This window comes from Mangifera indica, chromosome 4 (genome assembly GCF_011075055.1).
Source record: "Mangifera indica cultivar Alphonso chromosome 4, CATAS_Mindica_2.1, whole genome shotgun sequence".
Taxonomy (NCBI): Eukaryota; Viridiplantae; Streptophyta; class Magnoliopsida; order Sapindales; family Anacardiaceae; genus Mangifera; species Mangifera indica.
The window spans coordinates 19,721,285-19,743,238 of record NC_058140.1 but is presented as its reverse complement, the minus strand read 5'-3'; the positions used below and the strand labels follow the sequence as shown (position 1 = coordinate 19,743,238).

Here is a 21,954-nt window from a genome sequence, read left to right as displayed (position 1 = left end):
TGCATGAACAATGCTTCTAGATTTACTCTATGCCTGCTTGGTGGACAAGTCGAATTTTGTTGTGTCCGTGGGTCTTGACAGTCCAGATTGCTCTTGTTGATCAAAACTTGTCAATGGCGTACAAAACAAGCGTTAATATTTTATCATTGAATAATACCAAGGATTTTAGAAAGGCCAAAGGACTCATTCCACGCAAAGTGTTCTGCTTGTTTAAGTTTTTATTTTTTAACTATAAAAATTTTAAACACCCACTTATAAAAGGTTAAGTTTGATAGTTTTAAAGATAAAATAATCATTTCATCTGTAACATTAAAAATAAATTAAAATTTAATTTTTTTCTCTCAAAAACTCTAAAAACTAAAAGTTTATCTTCTAAACCAAGTTTTAAAAATGATTTTTTCTCCTCAAGATTTAGTTTTCAATCTCTGACACTATCACCAGCAACGGACACATCACCATACTTCGACAGTCTCTCTCCCCTCCTCTGAAAAGACGACCAACAAAATTTTTGTCTGGAAAGATGAAGAGTTTTGTCTTCTCGATGAAGCATTTCATTTCTCCAGTTTTATTCAACGTTTGATTGGGCATCCAGTTGAGAGAAGAGGAAACTTTAGGAGGGAGAGACCTCCAACAATGACACTAGAGATGGTGTCGGAATTTGAAAACTAAACCCTGAGGGTGAAAATATCATTTTTTAAAACTTAGTCTATGAGAGAAATGGTTAATATTTAATGTTTATGGGGAGAGAAATAAAGTTTTAAGGGGTTAGGGTTCGTTAATGTAATATTCACTTTTTAATTATTATTATTATTTAAATAGGAGAAGGTTTAAATTTTAGGAGATAAAGTAAGTTTAAATTTTTAAAAATATTTTATTAAATAAAAGTAAGATAATAGTCAAATTTTCCATAAAGAGATGAGATTTTTTATTTGTGATAAAAAAAATTAATATTAATAAAAGGAGAGAGAGGATTTTCTTTTTCTTCAAAACAAAGAGAAAGGTTTTGAGTATTGATTTTAGGACGAGAAAAATTGTGAATATGAGACTAAAATAGTGAAGTAGTGTTGTTAATATAAGTTTATTGCATTAAGGTATGTCTCAATATTTTTTATTTATTTATTTGGATATATACATGTTTTATGATTTGAGGATTAGGTTTCTTTTTTTTTGGAAGTCAATTCAATTTTGTATTATAAATTGTTTGTTTTATGATAGTTTTATATTAGTTGGTAAATTAATTAAAAACAAAAGAAAACTTATATACATTTGATTCTATTTTATGTTATATATTAATTTCATTTTATAAAAAGAAAAAAAATAGAGATTTTTAGTAATTTGTTGATATCTTAACTTTGTAAATTTAAATAGATAGTTTATACTATTGGAAAAATTGTAAAAAAAAATTATTTGAGATATTACAAAGAGTTATTAACTATTTTATGAAATTTTATGATTTCCGAAGTTCTAAAAATTTCATAGAATTGGCTAGAAATTTTAAATAATAAACCCGAAATTTTTTAAGGAAGTTCATGTCTGTAAAAAATTTATTTATTTATATATATATATTTCTTTATCGTTTTCAATTTAAATAATTTTTTTCATATAAATCAATATGTCTAGTTATGTTGTGGAAATTTTCGTAATTTTATCAATTTAATATAATTTATTAAAATTATTAATGTATTGAGTGTTAAACCTGAAATTTATTTGACAGAATTTGTGATCGGTAAAGAAATATAGTTTTTAGTTTTTTTTGAATTAATTGTGACATGATTTTTTTTTAATTAAATTAGTTGTATAGTTTAATTCTGGAAGTTTTCAAAATTTTATATATTATATGCTAGCTATTAAAATTATTATAAAAGTATATGATCAATTTGAAATATTTTTAATAGTGTTAATGGTTTATGATAAAAATTTTGTTTTACATAGCTTTTTAAAGATTTTCCGGTTCATATTTTTTGATGAAAAACTTCAATATGTTAACTTTATATCTACAAAATTTCGTAAATTTTTAGTTATATAGAATTTTATAAAATTGATAGAAGCTTGAACTGTCAAACCTGAAAACTGTTGTTTGTGTTCATGAGCTGTGAAAGAAAGTAATTTTTGAGAAGTTTGTTTTATATATATATATATCTTAAAGTTGAATAATTTTTGGTAAACCATCTATATGTCTTCTTTGTCCATGCAAAGTTTTGTAATGTTTTGATTTGTGTAGAAATTTATAAAATTCATGGAACAAAGGTTGTACAGTGTAGACATGTGTTAGTTAGGTCTAGGATTGTTCACCTTAGACACTCTTAGAATCTGTGAAATTGGTTTTGGAATTGAGGATTTTTAGCGAGATTTAAGGATATTACTAAGAGTATTATTACAATTTAAATTCATTGGTTTTGGCTAAGATCTAAATAGATTGTACGTGATAGTTTGGATCATATAAGAGTTTGTATAGACTTTTGTTGTTAATCAAGGTAAGAGGAAATTATTCTTTTTGTATGCATATAAATGTTATATGTTTGGAAATGATAGTCAAATCTGAAAAATTTGGTTTTCGTAAGTTATATAATATTTTTATAAACATTTTCTATCAAACCCAAAGAATTTCTACAAATGTTTTGTTTATATAATATAGATATTTCTTTGATTTATATATAATTGTTTTGTTCACATACATGGATCGTAAGTTATATAAATGATATTTCATTCTGTTTATATGAAATGACTTTTGTAAGTTATAAAATATTTATGTATACTTTTTTGTTCCACTCAAATTTTAATTACTTAGACATTGATTCAATAAAATTATTTATGGTACATTTATGATATGAAATTTTGTTTATATATGCGGTTTTGACTCATTGTTCGTAGTCTCTGAATATTTGCTCTGAACTCTAAAACTATAAGTTTGGTCTAGCTGGAATATTTGTTCTATTGTGCACATTTCTGAAATTCTGATCGGGTCACTGAGATTATAAGTGACATTTGTAACATCTCTCCCTAGAAGTACTACCCACCGAAGGAGAAATGTTACGAATTAATATTCGGAGCGTCTATTTTTTTTCTTGTTAAAAATACTTTAAAATAAACACATCATTAAAAGTGTTTAGGAAGCATTCCAAGAAAACTGAAAATCTGGAAGCGAACAAAAGATATATATACTCATATGAAGACTCATATGAAAGTATCTGAAAACATGGAGTAATCATATGCAACTGTACCATAATCTCAAAAAGTCAAAAGTCGATAAGAACATGCCACTGTATGCATGTAATATAAACCAGAGATAACCTACTCTAACTGGATCTACCTACGTTGACCTGACCCTGCCTCGCAGCTACTTCGATCACCTGTACCTACAATCAGGAAAGAAAAGGGAGTGAGTGATAAGAACACTCAATAAGGGGAAAGAATCAAGTAAACTATCTTTTTTTTTTTCCTGTTCTAACTCACTTTTGAGACTCAACCTCACATCCTAACCTCTATAAGAGATTGAGGGGGGTAATTTAGTTCACTCTTTACTATTTGGGTCATACTTTGTCCCATTTGGTGTCTATTTAATACTTTCTGGAAGTTAACTATAGGGATTTGACACTTTTCTAAGCTCAAGCTTTTTTTTTTCTTTCATTACACTATTTCTGAATCTGAATTGAACTCTACTGCGAGCGGACCCTACTGGGGGCCTATATCCTACTACGGATGTGTCCTACTGTGGACGTGCCCTACTGCGGGCGGTGTAGTGTAAAGTGCCCCCTCATAGTTTATAGCATGCATGCGAGTCTTATATCTTACTAATTTTGCTTCCATTTAAATTTATTCATAACTCACTAGACATTACTCTTGGGACGACCCCTAAATCTTGAGTCCCAACCTTTTCTTGCTTTTCTTTCTTTTCTTTTTCTCTTCTTTTTTTTTTTTTCCTTTCCTTTCCTTTCTTTCTTTTCCTTTCCAAAACTGTGAAATACTGTTCACAACCCTGTTCATTTGACAGGGCAGCCATCTTTTTCATATAATTTCATAGTCCAAACGGTTCCTAATTCATACAAGCTATATATCGTTGAAAAGAGGATTCAAAGAGCTTTCTAATAAGCTATAATAGCACTAATAATTCATTCAATCAGGCAGTCAAAACAGCAGATAAAGTTAGTGGCAAAAACTGCCTCCTCTGTTTATTTGATAAAGCAGTCCTTGTGGTTCATGCAATATTTAACAATCTCAGTGATTCCCAATTCATGCAACCTATATATCACTGAAAATATAATTCAAAGAGCTTTCCAACGAGATATAATAGCACTCATAATTCCATAGATAAGGCAGTCAAAACGTAAGATAAACTCGGTGACAAAACTGCCTCCTCTGTTTATTTAGTAAACCAGTCCTTTCGGTTCATACAAATCTTTAATAGTCCAAATGATCTCTAATTCATACAAGCTATATATCATTGGAAAGAGGATTCAAAGAGCTTTCCAACAAGATATAGTATCACTCATAATTCATCAAATAAGGCAGCCAAAACATGGGACGAACTCAGTGGCAAAAACTGTAAATATTATGCAACTTTCTGCCATGAACAAAATCACATACATAGACATCCCAAATGGTAAAACAATATTCCTCAACATCAAAATCATCATTTATAACATAGATCCAAGGAGCCAAAAGCCTAAAACATGTCACATATCAAGGATGATATCCTTTACCTTATTTCAAGTCAAATCTTTGCAAGTTGGCTTCCTCCTCTTTGTTTTGCTTCCTTTATCACCAAGACAACTTTAAATCAATACCAAAACACACTAACATATTCACATAACATGCATATAAACATAGATGAAAGGGAAAAGAAGGAGATCTTTGGTTACCAAAGCTTCCAAGGTGTTTATTCTTCTTTTCTTTCCTTACTTTTCTTTCAAACTCTTCAAATCATCCACTTTCCTTCTAAAAATGAAGAAAACAAGTAGGTAAGGGCTGGCTGCTGGAGTTTTTACGGGAGAAGATGGAAATTCTTGAAGTTTCCTTCTTTTGTCTTCTTTTTCTCTTTTTATATAAAGCCTTATCTCTTTCTCTTTTTCTCTTTGTCTTTTTCCTTTTCTCTTTTTGACTTTTTTTTTGTATTTATATATATATATATATAAATAACTATATATATATATATATATATATATATATATATATATATATATATATATATATATATATATATATATATATATATATATATATTATTTATATATATAACACACCCATACATATATATATTTAAAATGAGAAAAATCTCAAAACAATGTCAAAAGACATAATTACCCCTGGAATATACCTGAGGGTATTATAACATCTAATTCTAAAATTTTGCCCAGGTCATCGGGAGTACAGATGACACTACATGATAAGAGTTTAAAATAAAATTTGACTTAAGTTTGGTAGTTTGAAAGGTTCTGAAATAATTTATTTATTTAATTGTGGTTTTATATGTGTAAGCACCTCTTTTTGTTTGACATTTTTTTATTTGATTTTCTTTATAAATATTTGAATTAAATATTTAAGTATGTATATATAACGTTTAGCTTTTGCTTACCGAGTTGACGGCTCACCCCTCGTCATTAACATTTTTGCAAATTAGAGATGTCATAAAGTGTGAGTTTCTGTTTAACATTTGGGGAATAAAGAATAAGAGGAGTTAACCGGGAAGATTGGCTAAAAGAAAAATAAAATAGATTAGTAACTATATGATTGTATGCTTGTTTGAAAGATTTTTTTTTTTCTAATGTTTTTGTAGTTGAAAAACTTTGTATTCAAGACTTGGCTTTATTTAAGAGATTTTTGAAATCTTATAAATTCATATGTTTTATTGTAGTTTTGGGGTGTTACAGTTAATTTTAACTATTTATAGGTAGGTAAATAAGATTTTCAAAGTTAAATAATAGAAACTTGAGATAAGGGAATACTTTAGATGGAAAATATCATTTTGCCTTTTAAAAATTGGATTAGATTGTTGACTCAATGGGTAGAATTGTCACCTCCTAAGTAAAATAAAAACGATTTGAATAAAAATTGTTTTCATAGTTGGACTCGAATGAGTTGGAATCCAACCACTTAAATTTTCCCTATTCACAATTTGATCATGTAAAACCCAATTATTGATATCAATATAACGATATTAAATATAATTTTTTTAAAATTCATACGTAAACCTTATCCTTTAACTATATTATAAATACAATGATTGATAATACAAATGGGTCATGATATTGGTCAATTAATCCAACTATCAGTTAGATTGAATTGTTTATTCATCTTATCAATATTCTATTTAAAAACACTGTAGTTATGAAAATGATATTGGAACAGTTGACAGATTGGAGATGGGCAATGTGTTGAGTTGAGGCCCAACGAATAAAAAAAGAGGGAAATTGGACGTGGTAATGGTATGCATGCTTGGCATGGCTCATGAAGTCAGCAGTTCACCTTTACCCACGCCGCGCGGGCCTGAAACCTGAGGTGATCCCTTTGCTTCAGGATGTCAATCCAAGGCCAACATCTAATTTTGACACTGACACATCCTCTTCTGATCCTTTCTCAAGTTAGAAGACACTGATCTAAGCTGGTCATAATGTATTAATATAACAAAAGATTGAAAGATTATTGTAAACCAAAAAACTTATTTTAACATCCCAAATGATATAGAATAAGTTACAATCATACGTATTAACATCTCTCTTATATTTTATTGATATAAAATCTGACTAAATGAATGAATGATTTTTTAAAATATAGTTAATTATGTATATTAACCTTCATTTGGATCAATTGATTTTTTTAAACAGTATGAACAATATTCTCAATGTCATTGTCTAAGATTACTAATAAGAAAACTTTTTATATATTCTGTATAACTGGTGATATACGTTAATAATATGATTAATTTGACTGCAACTTTGAGAAGGGATTTTTGAAACTTTGGAGCTTACAATATCGGAGAGCAACTATTTTGAATTGTATTTCAACAATAAAATTATGTACACAAATTTATACTTATTATTAGTATACGTAATTTTAGTCTTCTCTTGTTATCTCCCAAAACACATTGCTCTAGGCTGCATCAATAGAAGCTGTAGCCTCATCCAGCACCAAAATTCCCCTGAAGCACCCTACCAAGGCAGACAAGCTGCCTCAGTCCAAACTCTGGTTTTTTCCATCTTCTGCAGCTGCAAAAACTCATTTCCCAAGCAATTAATGAAAAACCAGTACTTTTAGGAGACTAAAACTCACCTGGTGTATCAAGAAGCCAGAGATCCTGCTTTATCCTGTGAAAGAATATTTTCAAATGGTATAGAGTTTTGATTCTTATCTCTCATCTTCTTGATCAGAAGGCTGTTCCACAAGATCTTGCAGACCTATGTTTGAAAAATCTAGTTAATCCATCAGAATCTTTCCTTCTGAAGGCTTCATTACAACCACAAGGGCCAATGTAAGGACCAATATGGATCCTTAATTTGGAACAGCATTCTGACCAAGAAATATGGGAGCTAAGAATGAAAACTCTATTCCTTTGGAAATGATACAGAACATTTTCCAGAGTGCAATGCTGATTGTTACGGAAAAATCCTCCTTCTGAAGTAATGGAGATTCAACTGGGTTGGCCTGGCAAAATATGCAGCAATTCGGTGGATCTCAAATCAATAATGAAAGAAACGACTCACCAGGCTAAGAGGCTAAGCCAGTAAGCCTCACCTTTTAAAACCCCAAGTCATAACTCAGAAGACAGATTTGCAGATGCACGACAAAAATGTAAGTACTCGTGCCAATCACTTTCACATCCCTTTATCCTAGATGTCCCATTTGCACATCAATTTCTTTCAGAACCCATGTGAGTTACCCTATGAAAAAGCTACACTGACAAACTCAAATGATAAGACCTGCCCAAAGCCAACACCATCCAAGCTATAAGAGGGGGACGAATACGGTTGATTAGTACGACCGAACAGAAACAATTTTGTTAAAGATTTGCAGAAGCAACACATGGTCCTTCAAGAGTAGTCAGTGAAGTTGCATTGCAGCCACAAAGAGAAATCATAACCTAGGGCAAAGGGGGTCGGTAAGACTATGGAATCATATACTTTTGCCAAGCAAAATCAATGCGTCACTCGTACTAAGTTCTTAAAAAAAATGGATCATGGAATTAGTTTATGATTTTCATTTAGTAGTTTATAATACAGTTGTACTCAGAGTTATTTCCAAATTCAAGCCACATATTTTTGCTTGATTGATCTGCAATTCTTGGAAATTCTGTAAATCTGTTACAAATTAAGATAGATATGTTACAAATCTGTAGCCTATTATTATATTACAGAGCAACAACTTCAAAATGCAGTAAGCTTAAATATGATTCAACTGGCTGCCATGTTAATCTAACAACTGCTGTTAAAATTGAGTTTTGTTATTTTATATTTGCTTCACGATTCGGTGGGCTGAAATCTTTGCTGTCATGGACTTTTTAGCTTTGGTCAGATGTAGCCCCGTTGCTGTTGTCATAACTGGGTGGTCTCTGTGTTTCGCTTCCAGTTCAATCCCTCAGATTATGCTCCCTCTGTTGCACTGAAGGATACATATGACTGAAGTTCATCCTCGATCCCTATTGCGGTTACTCTTGGATGATCTCCTCAAGAACTCTGCCACCAACTTTGAGAAGGAAGATGAATTACTCTCAAGTAATTTGGCAGGAGACTCATACTCTGCAATTTTCCCTGCATTTATCAAAATCTTTGTTTTATCTGGATGAAGTGTTTTTTCATCTTACCATTCAACTTATTTCAGAGAAGGGTTGTTTCAGCTTACCTTCGTCAAGAACAAGAACTAAATCATTATCTATAACTGTAGGGATTCTGTGTGCAACTGTTATTACCGTGCATCTACTTGTTTCTTCTCTTATTGTCTTCTGAATCACATTGTCTGTGGCTGTATCAATGGAAGCCGTGGCCTCATCCAACACCAAGATTCTCCTCTTCTTCAGGAGCACCCTAGCCAGGCAGACAAGCTGCCTCTGTCCTACGCTCCAGTTTTCTCCATCCTCGGCAACTGCACGGATTCCCAGGTTCAAATATTAATTATCGAAGCTATTATTAGATTAAAATAAAGTATTGTCTGGGTACTAAGACTCACCAGGTGCATCTAGAAGCCTTTGATCCTGCCTTATAATCTCAGAAAGATGACACTTATTTGCAACCTCCCATATTTCTTGGTCAGAATGTTGTTCTAAAGGATCTATATTAGTCCTTACAGTTCCTTGAAACAGCATTGGCTCTTGCGGAATTATTCCTAACCTGGACCTCAAGTCTCGCAAACCGATCTTTGAAATATCAATTCTATCAATCAGAATCTGTCCTTCTGAAGGCTCCACCACCCTGAAGAGAGCTTGAATTAGAGTTGACTTTCCGCTTCCTGTTCTGCCGACAACTCCTATTTTCTTTTCTCCTGGAAAGATACAGGTTATTCCTTTGAGAACCATAGGGAGAGCCGGAGCATATTGGACATGAAGGTTTCTTAGTTCAATGTTTCCACTGGTTGGCCATTCAGAATCTGGCCTACGGTCCTTAATCACTAGGGGAGCTTCACTTGGTATGTTAGTGAATTGAAGAATTCGCTCCACCGATATCATTTTGTTCTCAACATTGCATAGGTTCCATATCACCCAAGCCTGCAGTACATTTAGGTTCAAACCATAGGTAACTGCAAGTCCTGCCAAGCCTGAGCAGATTGAACAAAACAATCAAAACAATCATTAAGTTTTCCTTGGAGTAAAGTAGATTTTGATTAATAATGTGATCATAAAAGACCGACTTTGAATATTTTCTGAGGGAATAGAGGAGCTTACTGGGATCAATGGCTAGGGGCAAGGTCACCAAGATGATCAGAACAAGGAAGAAAACAAAGTTAAAGAGGAAGTTTATTCTAACACACAACCATTCCATTGTGCCTGAATTGTGGAAGGCTATGCGAGAATAATCATCAACTAGGCCAAGACTCCTCATCAAGAACCGATCTTCCTGATTAAAACATCGAATTGTTGCTGCACCTGCAATGGATTCAGAAAAGTGATGCAGGATTGGAGCCTTTCGAATCCCAACCATCCTCGCTAATTCTCTAGCCGTGGTAATATAATAAGCCTGCAAAAGATAATAAAACAAGTCAACTACAACTAAAGAAGACTAGAAGGAAGAATAAGAATAATACACAGAGAAAAATGTTGCAAGATTTTGAAAGAACACTGCATCAAGAATATACAATTTCTCAATTTGTTCTTGTCCTTTGTATTCAATGTTGTGTGTCACAGATTTATTCTTTGAAAGAAAGAAAAGTAAACAAACTGATATGAAATTTCTGTTCTTACCTGATACCATAAGGAGATTCCTAGGATGATTAGGAAGAGATAGAAGACCTGCCAAGCAACCTGGGACATAAGGAAGATAATGCTTAATAGCTGAATTAGTGCAAATGCCAATCCAGCTAATCTGTAGGGAATGTCTGTGTCCACTGAGCTTTGATCTGATGAAGACTGCATTACAGAAAATAAAATTTGGAGGATTAATTCTGGACATAAGCACAACCAATGTAGAGAACAGAAGAAACAAAACTGACCCTGTTGAGGATCCGGCTTGAAGGTGTGGAGTCAAAGAATGAAATGGGTGCTCGGAAAACAGAAGTAATCATGTCGTGGAACAGACGCTGAGCAGTCTTAATTGCAATGGTTGCCAACAAAACTGCCCTCCCCAATATGAAGACAGAGCTACCACCAGACAAAAGGACAAATATTCCTATCAACATTTCTCTACTGACCTGGCGCTTCTCATCAGTTGCCCAGGCAATCCAATAATTGCTGCCCATCTGCAGTCCCTGGAAAAGGACTTGACAGAGAAGGATAACTGGAACGAGAGCCCCTTTATAAACTAAAGTAATAAAGGTTGAGTAAACACTCCATTGCACTCGACCAGTTTCCATTTCATCTTCCTGACTCCTCTCCGAGAAATTGCCATAGTTAATAGGCCTGGACAATCTCTCTTCAGTGACTTCAATTTGACTAACTTGACAAGGTATCCTGGTTAAGGAATTATCTTCTTGAGGTGGGTTCACTTGGTCCAGTGATTTTCTGTGAGCATTCAGTTGTCTAACAAGTTCACCATTGGGATCAGATGCCAAATCTTCATATTTTCCAGACTGAACAATCTTGCCATCTTTCATCACCTATAAAATTTGTGTAATAGTAAGCTATAGAAACCTTGGAATGGTACTACAAAGACATAGCCTGAAATTCATGCCACTTACCAGAACAAGGTCTGCACCATCTAAAAACTCCAATTGATGGGTTGCATAAATCACGGTCTTCTGAGACAAGAGCCCCAAGAGACATTTCTGCAAAACAGAAAATTCAAACTCAAGGAAACTTTCTATATAATGCACTGGTACATTAATTGAAAAAAGAAAGCTAAAGACAATAATAAGATGTTCCTTGCCTTGAATAAGTGCGTCCCTGTATGAGCATCAACTGCGCTAAAAGGATCATCCAAGATGTAAACATCTGAATCATTATATACAGCTCGTGCCAATTGAATTCTTTGCTTCTGTCCACCACTAAGGTTCATCCCTCTCTCCCCCACGACAGTAAGATCCCCATCAACCCACATCGAGATATCCTGGTTTAAAGCACATCCATCTAAAACATCCTCATATAAAGACTTATCAATATCCTTCCCAAATAGCACATTATCTCTGACAGTACTAGTTTGAATCCAAGCACTCTGGGGAACATAAGCTGTTGTTCCATAAACCTTTACTCCAGCCCCTGAAATCTCTGGAATCTCACCCAGTATACTACAGAGTAGACTTGATTTGCCTGACCCAACAGATCCACAAACTGCAACCTTGTAGCCTTTCATTATTTTCATCTTCTCTGTAATTTTGACTGTGGATTTCTTCAAGTTCTGGTCACTTGTTTCCCAGGCATACTCCCCCACCTCAATCTCAATAGCAGTGTTGGATGCCTTTGATCTATGATCACGTGTTGACTTCTTTTGATCTTCTTCTCTGAAGAACTCTTGAATGCGATCAACTGAGACCTTGGTTTGAGCAATCATAGAAATGAGCTCTGGCAGGTTGTATATAGGTTCTTGAAGAATTCTGAAAGTTGCTAAAGCTGAGAGGACAGTACCCGATGTTAATGGTGTTTTCGTAATAATGCAAACACCAAACGTAAGGACTGAAACCAAGGTTGGTGAAGCCCAGAAAAGAAAGGCTACCGCAGAGCATGTGTAAAGGTATTCCTTTAGTGAAACCCTCTCAACTTCTCTAAGTTGGAGAAGCTTCTTCAAAAATGTGGGTTCCCAGGAAAGCAATTTTAGAACTCTCATGCTCTTTAAAGTCTCTGAAGTTGCTTTAATTCTTGAATCCTTGGCTTCCATGATCTTGGAGTGAAGCCTTTCTTGCTTATTTGCCAATGGTGTGTTGCTCACCATCACCAAAATTGTAGAAAATAGAGCAGCAATAGTGGGAGCAGCACCCAGATTCCTGTACAGGATGACAAGAGCCAGAAACACCTGAACCGGTAGCAACCAAATTCCATGAATGTACAAGCAGAAATCCCCAATTCTCTCAACATCCACATTGATCATATTTATTATTATACCACTACTGGGACCCAAAAACTTGATCGATAAAGATTTCTTGTAAATCAATACTGTGAGAGCTGCCCTGACTCTTATACCAATACGTTGAGCACCAAAATACCATTGTCGTTGAGAAAGTGACTCCACTGTCTTTGAGAAGAAGAAGATGCAGGCAAGAAGTAATCCATAGTAACAACTAGAATCATCATGCTTCTCCGATAAGAAATTGACAAAATTTGTGATCAAAAGAGGACCAACATAGGAAGCAATCGTATTGATACCTGAAAATAAGAAAGAAAATCTACTTAAATCATGTAAAAGTTGTCATGCAAAATCTATAATTTGAAAAGCAGCCGAGAAATAAAAGGGTGTACCCGCTAAAACTGCATTTATGGCTAGAGATTTCCACACTGTATAAATCATGACTTTTGGCAATGAAGAAGATTCCATTTTTCGTTTTCTAAGTGATTCTTCCAGCAACAATGAAGCATTCTCTGCAGTTTCAGATTGAGGAATAGAAGGAATATGGGACAATTCAAGTTTTTGAGTTCTGCCCCTTTTGAAAAGTGGATTTAGCCACTGAAATGTCAGTTTACTCCATACTCCAGCATTCGCAAAACTATTAGCATCTCTAGAGGAATGCTGATTCTCTTTTTGAAGTAATGGATGTTCAAGGTCACTGAGATTCCTATTACAACTTCCAGGGAGAGCATTGAAACACAGCAGCGTCAACAAAGGCAAGTAAATAAACTCAACAGGGCTGGCTTCTGGTAAAATATGAGGCACCTCTATAGATCCCAAATGAACTAAAAGGTAAACTAAAACAGAAAGCAAATTACAAATGAAAGAAAAGACCCACCACAGAATGAGAACTAATGGCCACCTTCGAATTTTATGATCTCTAAGAGTTGTGTAATTTTTTGCATAGATTACAACTACAGTAGCTAAAACCCAGGTCAGGAACAAGGTGAAAGATTTAAAAGAAAAAATTCTATGACTCCAATATTCATAGAAACCAAAACCCAGATATGAAACAGAGATTATGACATTACAAAGAACAGTAATGACTCTAAACACATTGGCTACTCCACCAGCTACTCTATATCTCTTAGGTACATCACCACCATTGTCTCTCCTACGTCTGAGAAATTCTATGAAAAGCCAAGAGAGTAGCCCCATGAAGAAAGCTGCATTGACAAACTGTAATAAAACATCCATTGAAGGTAACTCTAAACCCTTCGAAAATGCCATCTCCATCTAACACCAATGAACAAAAGCCTGCAAAAAAAAAAAAAAAGAAACCATAGAAAACTAGCCAAACATAAAACCATTAAGAACCCAGTTGAGATAAACAGATAAAGCTTCAAAAAAATAAAAGGATAATTATTGCACGGGGATATATTTCTGCAGAAAAAGGAACAGGAACAGGAGCAAACCTGTAAAAAGTTTGCAAAAAGCAGCACGTGGTTGGTTAGGAATAGTGAGTGTAACTAGAAGCGGCAAGAGAAGTGAGTGAATTACACATTGCAGGAAAGATGGAGGGACTCTGGAATCACATAAATAAATAAAGAAAGCAAAAATAATCAATCACTGTCAATTCTTCAATCGACCTTTTATGGATTCCGTAATTTTTACTAATAATTATCAGAGTTTAATATAGTGGACTAATACAAAAGGCTGTGGGGTCAGAGAATCTTGCCAGCCTCCTCAGTCTGCAGCGTGTTATTTTTGAAGAAAATAAACAAGCTAAGGATGTCTTCAATTATGTCGTCATTCCCTTGACATGGTCTCCTTTGATTTTTTATTTATTTTTTTCATATTTGTAGTCCATAAATTTGGATGGCACTGTCATGATTTTGACCCTGAATTTAACGTTCTGCCTCTGCAGATCAACCCCAAGTAGTTTGGACAGGGACAAATCAATCCAACCATGCATATGAATAAATAATGATATATATATATATATATATATGTATGTATGTATGTATGTATGTATGTATGTATGTATGTATAATCAGACAAATTGTCTTTGGTTTCTCGACAAATATATCAACTTTTCAAGTAGCATTTCTTATCATTTGAAAAACCCTTGAAATTTATTTTTTTACTTTCTTAAAGTTAAAACCTTGAGGAGGAAATGTTGTAAATCTTCTATTATTTGCTTAATTATTTACCATTTCGAATATTGTGTAAATGGTAAGCATTATATCGTATTTATCGCGAGAATTTGTGCTCTATTTTATTTTCAATTAATACTTAAAAAGAAAGAATAATATAATTGAAACTTGCTGAAAATGGTAATTGAATCAATTACTTAGAAAACTGTGTGCTGTTTGGACCCGAACGTCAATAATGGTTGCATGAACTGTCATCATTTCTTTGCCAAAGCACTATTTCCCACCCAAGTTTAATTTCATTTCAAATCATACCCACAGAGTTTGAAAAACCTAAAATTTTACTTATTAAAATTTTCTATTAGATTCACATGTAAAATTATCATTTTATTAATAATATTAAAAAATATATAAAAATTATTATATTTTCTCTCGTAAATTTTAAAAATTAACATTTTTACCCATCTCTAAAGTTTTCTAACTTTAAAATGTCATATTCTCTCTCCTCCAAACTTAGGATTTTTTTTCTTCTCCTCTCTGACCACCATCTTCGAAGCCGACAATCTTCTCTCTCCACCCTAAAACATCGGTCGAAGTCTCTCCTCTCCAAATCTCTTCATCGAAGACGAAGAAATCAGTGCCTTCATAGATTCGTCTCTTCGTTGGAGACAAAGAGATCTAGAGAGGGAAGATTGTCGTGCCACATCGTTCATCGACCAATATTTTATGATGGAGAAGGGAGATCATTGATGCTAAAGATAGTGGCCGGAAGGGTGAAAAAAAAAAAAACCCTTATGTTTAGGGGAAAAATATGGTTTTTCGAAATTAAAAAACTTTAGATAGAAATGAAGTTGTTAGTTTTAAAAATTTAGGGAGAAAAACATAATTAGTTTTATATTTTTTTAATATTATTAGTAAAATAATGATTTTCTCCTTATTTTTTCTAATATTAGTTGGTTCATAGGTGGAACTTTGAGTTTTTAAAATCCAGTAAATATGACTTTCAAAACGCAACTAAACTTGAGTGGGAAATAACTCTTTGGCCTTATTTCTTTTATGGAAAGGATAAGATCTTTTTTTTTTTTCCTTTTATTGAATGGATTAAATTTTTATTTTTTTTTTAAGATCAAATTTTTAATTTTTATTATTAAAATCTAAGAGTGTAATTCATTTAATTAAAAAAAAAACAAAATTGAATAACTTCAATTTAATAAAAAAAGGTGATATTTAATACATCCAAATGTTGTTGTTCTTGTAATAAAAGTTAAATTATATGATTGGTTATCCTTATCTTATCCAAGACAAATTATATAATAGATAATTATCTTCGATAATTAGGGTTAGATTTGAATCGAGTCAATTTATTTAGAATTGATGTTCAGTTTAATTGTAACTGAATTCGAGTTGAAATTTTAATTAGATATTCGGTTTAAATTTTTTTCTAACGATATTGATTATCTCATTTGTAATACTATTCATCTCATTAATGATATCTAATGATATTTTCAATCAATTCAAACAATCTGAAATTTAAATTTGAACTAATTATTTAGGATTCGAATTAAATTCAAAGTAATCCATAGGCATATACGGTTTGAATCTACTCTTATTCACTATGAAAAGCAGAAATTGAAATGATCGCGGAATTATTGGAAATTTTTGGCTTGAACATCTTCAACTTTTCTAAGTAATTGTGGAAATTTTGTAATGGTCAATTATTTGACTTATTTCTTTTATTTTCTTCATGGACGTTAACTTTATTTGACGCAAATTAGATACATTGTAAGTGCCACAAGATTTCCCAAATCCTGCCATTTCCATGTTCTTTCCCCACGCCCATTTCTCCATTTAAAAGTTCTTTTCCTTATTGCCCGTTCCCTTAGATTCAATTCATATCACTTGGTGGTATTGCTCATATCACCTCGACATGACAATCGAACTAATCTAAAAATCGGCCCATGATTCAATATTATTTTTCGATTCAATTTTGAATTAATTAACTCCAATGACTAAAACGGAACATAGTTATAGTCCAGTTAAAATTTGAAAGTTTAATTTTAAAATACATTAAAGAGAGTTTGAACCATTGTTCTCTCATGTCTGAAATCTTCTTTATTATCACTCATTATTACTTTACCCCCACAAGCTTTTTCTCCAATCAAGAGTCAAGCCAATTTGGTGTGCTTTGACTTCAATTGTATTGATTTAATAAAATTGTACTGAAAGTTTGAACTATTGTTCTCTTATGTTTGAAATCTTTTTTATTATTACTCAAATCACCCTTTAGGTTTCCTCATTATCACTTTACCCCCACAAACTTCTTCTCCAATCAAAAGTCAAGCCAATTTGGTGCGATTTGACTTCAATTGTATTGATTTAATACAATTTTAATAAAAAAATGTACTAATTAGTCTGATTCTAGACATCACCCATAATAATAGTTAAATTTTAATTTTTTAATAATTTTTATTAATATTAATATAAATTAAAGTTATAATGTCATTTTTCTTGAGTTTTTAAAAATATTTTCAGTAATTTTTAAATAGATTTTTTTACAAATTAATCAAATGGGCGGAAAAATAGATTTTTGAACTCAAAGGATGGGAATGGTTATTACACCAAACCGTGGGTGGTCCTTTGGACTATTATTTTATACCAAAAAAAGGAGAAGAGAAGTGGTCAAAATTGGTCAGCTTTATTTGATTTCTTTGCAGCCCGCGTGTCCGAGTGTGCTATCTGAAAGCATCCGCAGTGCTCAGACGTGTACAGCTCGTGCTCTTCAAACTTAAATTAAAACTTTCACGTATGGCTGACTCACTTCTCCCTCATCATTGACTGTTTTCTTTGCTTACCTGTCTGGCCCTCCCTTCCACTAATCTCCACCTAAACACCAACCAACCCAATACTGTATAATTAAATATCGGCCAAACAATTATTTCCCACCCAAGGTTTGATGTTTTCTCAAAGTCCCCCTTTAATTATGGAAATACTAAATACCCACCTATGACCGGTTAGATTTAACAAAACCCTAACGCTTGAAAATTTTATCTCTTTTTGCCCTCCTAAATTTTAAAAACTAAAAATTTTTTCTCAGCCTAAGTTTTAAAAATTGGCAGTTTCACCCTAGGGTTTGATTTTGAAATCTCCGACGACCGTGCCGGCTCCATTACCTACGACCTCTCCCTCCCGAAGCAGTCTCTCCTTTCGACGAATGCTTTCTCCCATTTGAAGGCTCGATCGGTGTCGGAGACGCCTTGGGAGACGAAGAACCTCGTCGGGGAAGACGAAGTTCTTCGTCTCCCTAGACGAAGACGAAGCCGTCGTCTTTGTCTGGGAAGACGATCGTCTTCCCAGAAGAAGACCTCTGGGAAGACGACCGTCTTCCCAGACAAAGACGACTGGGAAAACGACCGTCTTCCCAGACGAAGACGACTGGGGAGACGAAGAACTTCGTCTTCCCCGACGAAGTTCTTCGTCTCCCAAGGGGAAGACGAAGCCAATCGAGCCTCCAAATGGGAGGAAAACATTCGCCGGAAGGAGAGGCTGCTTCGGGAGGGAGAGGTCGTCGGCAATGGAGCCGGAACGGTCGCCAGAGATTTCAAAATCAAACTTTAGGGTGAAACTGCCATTTTCTAAAACTCAGGCTGGGAGAAAATTTTAGTTTTTAAAATTTAGGGAGGCAAAATTAGGTTCTATTTTAGTTTATTTTTAATATTATATCAAAAATGACGATTTTACTCTTACCACCGTTAGGGTTTTGTTAAATCTAACCGGTCATGGGTGGGTATTTAGTGTTTCCATAGTTAAAGGGGAGACTTTTGAAAAAACATCAAACCTTGGGTGGGAAATAGTCGTTTGGCCTTAAATATCAAATGATCTCTCAAAAAGGTCTTCATGATCTCGAAGAATGAGACGAAACTGAACAGGAGAATCCAGCAAACTTTCCTGGAAATGGAATGTGAGTTGTAGGAGTGCAGCCAGGCTAGCTGCACTCAAATTTTCAGGAAAAAGTTCGTATAAAATTATGGCTAAGGATAATAAGGTCACTAACTCACTTCACTTTGCATATTGTACATTGGCATTATTGTTCACTTTTGGCTGCTGCTTTTATTAGGTATTTTATCATTCAAAACCCACATGATCTTATCCAGTTTATTCATGGATTCAGCCTCCAAGTTTGATCATTTGAATTTGACCAACCACAACCAACCCACCTTGAACAAGAAGACAGATTGCCTTTTGTCTGTGATTGTATTAACTATATGTTAAGTGCGTTCAGTCTGCTTTAATTTGTCTGTAGTTGTTTTCTAAAACAACAATTCAGTCTGCTTTTGTTGTTTTTGTTGTTAAGGTTCTCACCAAACAAAAGTATGTATAAGAGAAGCGTACATGTTTCCGTATTGTCGTATATTACTCCGACTACTTGCGGAACACTTTCTCCGTCATAATCACATGATCAACGACTTGATATAACAATAAAAATAATATTATATGTATTCATTTTGAGTATATAAATAATTACGTAATTAGATATGTATAATTTTATTATAGTAATATTAATTAAATATGTCTTAAAATAAGCTTTAAGACGACGAAAATGACTCTATTATTCTTCCAACTTACAAGGGAAAGCTTTTTTTTTTTTTCTACCAAGGGCCAACCTATTGTTATAACATAGAAGATGCATCCAATGTTATCATAATTATTGAATAATTATGAAATTAAATAAATAATATGCCCCCATAGGATGATTATTATATGAATATGTAGCATAAAGTAATGAAGACATAAAGAGAATCTATGTTTAACAATTCAAAATTGGACATACATAAATCATGTTATTAGTTTAAGGTTAACCTTATCAATATGAGTTGATAAAAATATAATTTGACTAAGTAGAAAATTGATGGAGATGGAGTCATGCATAAATGATTGGGAGTGGAAAGTATTAACTCCAAATTGGATGATCCAATACCTTTGGACAAATCTCATATAAACAGATATTTGTATTTCTTGTCATTTTGAATGATGATAAGGATTAACTAATATCAATAAAAATATTGAGTTTTTTAAGAAACTGAATAAAAAATAAAAATGTTGAGATGTGTAAATATCTTGTACCGTTTGAAAATAATAACCGAAACTTAGTTAAATAATATATGAAATCTTAAACTGACAAATAAGGGTAGATGTAAGTTGAGTTAAACTTAAACACCCTTGAGTGACAATTAATTTGGTTTGAATTTGTTGTGTCAAAATTAAAGGCGATTTGAGTTCGGTTCAAGTTCAACTCAAGTTATGTTTTAAATTTGTGACTTATTAACAAAGCGACACAGTTTTGTGTAATAATAAATAAAATAATATTATTTTAATAATTACTTAATATAATTCAAATTGAGTTATAAGTCAAATTTAAACTGAATCGAGTCATTCATTCAACTTATGAGCCGAACTAAATTAAATTTTCTTTAACTTGAGTTTAGATTGATTTTAAAATTAAGTCAAACCTCATAGTTGAATTAAATTCAAGTTACATAAATTCAAATTTAACTGAATTGAAGTAAGCTCACTTTAAAGTCTACCCAATTCAATTAGAATTCAACTTACTATTAAAAAACGTTTTGAGCTATAAATCCAAAAATAAAACCATATTTAAGGGCAAGCCAGATTACCAAAAAAGTATGTCAAAAGATAAGTGAAATGCATCTGGTTGGTAAGGTGTCGAGTCACAATGACAGCACACCACATTGCTTATTCATTTTGATTAAGTAAGCCTTTGCTAACCACAAACTTTCCAAAAGACTTATTCCCACCCAAGGTATGCTGAAAGCCCAAGCTCATACCATCAAACTTTCAAAAACACAAACACCCACTCATAATTTAGAAAACTAATCATTTTCTCCCAAAATTAAGTTAGGGTTAAGAGTAAAATCATCATTTAACAATAATATTTAAAGTTTATATTATTTGACCCTTTTAATTTGAAAAACTAATAATTTTTTCCAAGTAAATTTTCAACCAACGATGACTGATTTCTCTCCCTCTTAGTGTCATTTCTTCCTTCAGTGCTCAATATCAGACCGATGATGTCTAGATTCGATGGAATCTAAGCGAAATCCAGATGAAGAGTCGAAACTCTTCGTTTGGACCACGATGACGGTCTAAATGAGGTTGATCTTCTCATCTGGACCATCGTCATTATCGTCCAAACAAAGTCGACTTTGTCTGAACGATGAAAACACCTTTCGTCTAGATTTTGCTTGGATTTAATCGAATCCAGACATCATCATCTGATATGAGTACTGAAAAGAGAGACGACATCAGGAGAGAGAGAGATCGACCATTGTTAGCTGAAAATTCATCGGTGAAATTAGAAACCCTAGATAGGGGGAAAAATGTCACTTTTCAAAATTTAATATTAGGGGAGATTATTAGTTTTTCAATTTAAAGGGGTCAAATGATATAAACTTGAAATATTATTATTAAATAATGATTTTCCCTTTAACCCTAACTTAATTTTGGGAGAAAATTGTTAGTTTTTCAAATTATGAATTGGTATTTAGGTTTTTGAAAGTTTTAAATTTCACTATACTTTGGATGGGAATAAGTCCTTTGGCCATCTAGAAATATCAAAACCAAGAATCTTTCACTTTGCAATTTATGTGGCCTTCTATGAAACACCCCTTTTCTTCGTTTTTTAAAGAATAAAATGACAAATTTTGGAGGCTTTCAATCCCATTTCCACCCATCAAAGTATTCTATGGAAAAAGCCAAACAAAATTAAAAGAAGTCCCTAGAATAATCACATGTAATGTTATTGGTCCAACACTGCATTATGCATACAGATAAATTTGATTCGAATCGAATTTAAACAAGAATCAACTTGAATAAACAATAGTTAGTTGAAAATTAAACTCAACTCACTTCATTGGTGAACAATATTGTTAAAAAAGAATAAAAAAATTATCAAAAAAGAAAAAGATTTGATGAAAGACGAATTTCAATGCTACGATGCCATAGTTATGAGTTGAAATTGCTTCTATTTGAACTTAATTCATTCAAATTAAATTCAACGCATATTAAATTCTCCAAGAAAAGATTTTTGACGTGGAAGCATCAATTTATTAGCTCCAACTTCGGTCACATTCAAACTTATCTAGCTAATTAGGGTTTTTTTTTTTTTAATT

General features: G+C 32.9%; 1 protein-coding gene across 3 annotated transcripts; it reads right to left on the bottom strand.

Moving 5' to 3' along the window:
- Positions 1-8,164: 8,164 nt before the first annotated feature.
- On the bottom strand, positions 8,165-14,212 carry LOC123215067 (putative ABC transporter C family member 15). Of its 3 annotated transcripts, none has more exons than XM_044635121.1 (10): positions 14,090-14,212; positions 13,028-13,931; positions 11,505-12,934; positions 11,317-11,403; positions 10,633-11,235; positions 10,385-10,549; positions 9,869-10,160; positions 9,157-9,741; positions 8,833-9,072; positions 8,165-8,741 (listed from the first exon to the last, which is right to left on the bottom strand). In XM_044635121.1, the coding sequence occupies exons 2-10, from the start codon at positions 13,908-13,910 to the stop codon at positions 8,617-8,619; spliced, it is 4,410 nt and encodes a 1,469-aa protein (XP_044491056.1). In that variant the 5' UTR covers positions 13,911-13,931; positions 14,090-14,212; the 3' UTR covers positions 8,165-8,616. The 3 variants fall into 3 exon arrangements, with proteins under 3 accessions (XP_044491056.1, XP_044491059.1, XP_044491057.1); XM_044635124.1 differs by having other exon boundaries at positions 8,900-9,072; XM_044635122.1 differs by lacking the exon at positions 14,090-14,212 and having other exon boundaries at positions 13,028-14,002.
- Positions 14,213-21,954: the final 7,742 nt, after the last annotated feature.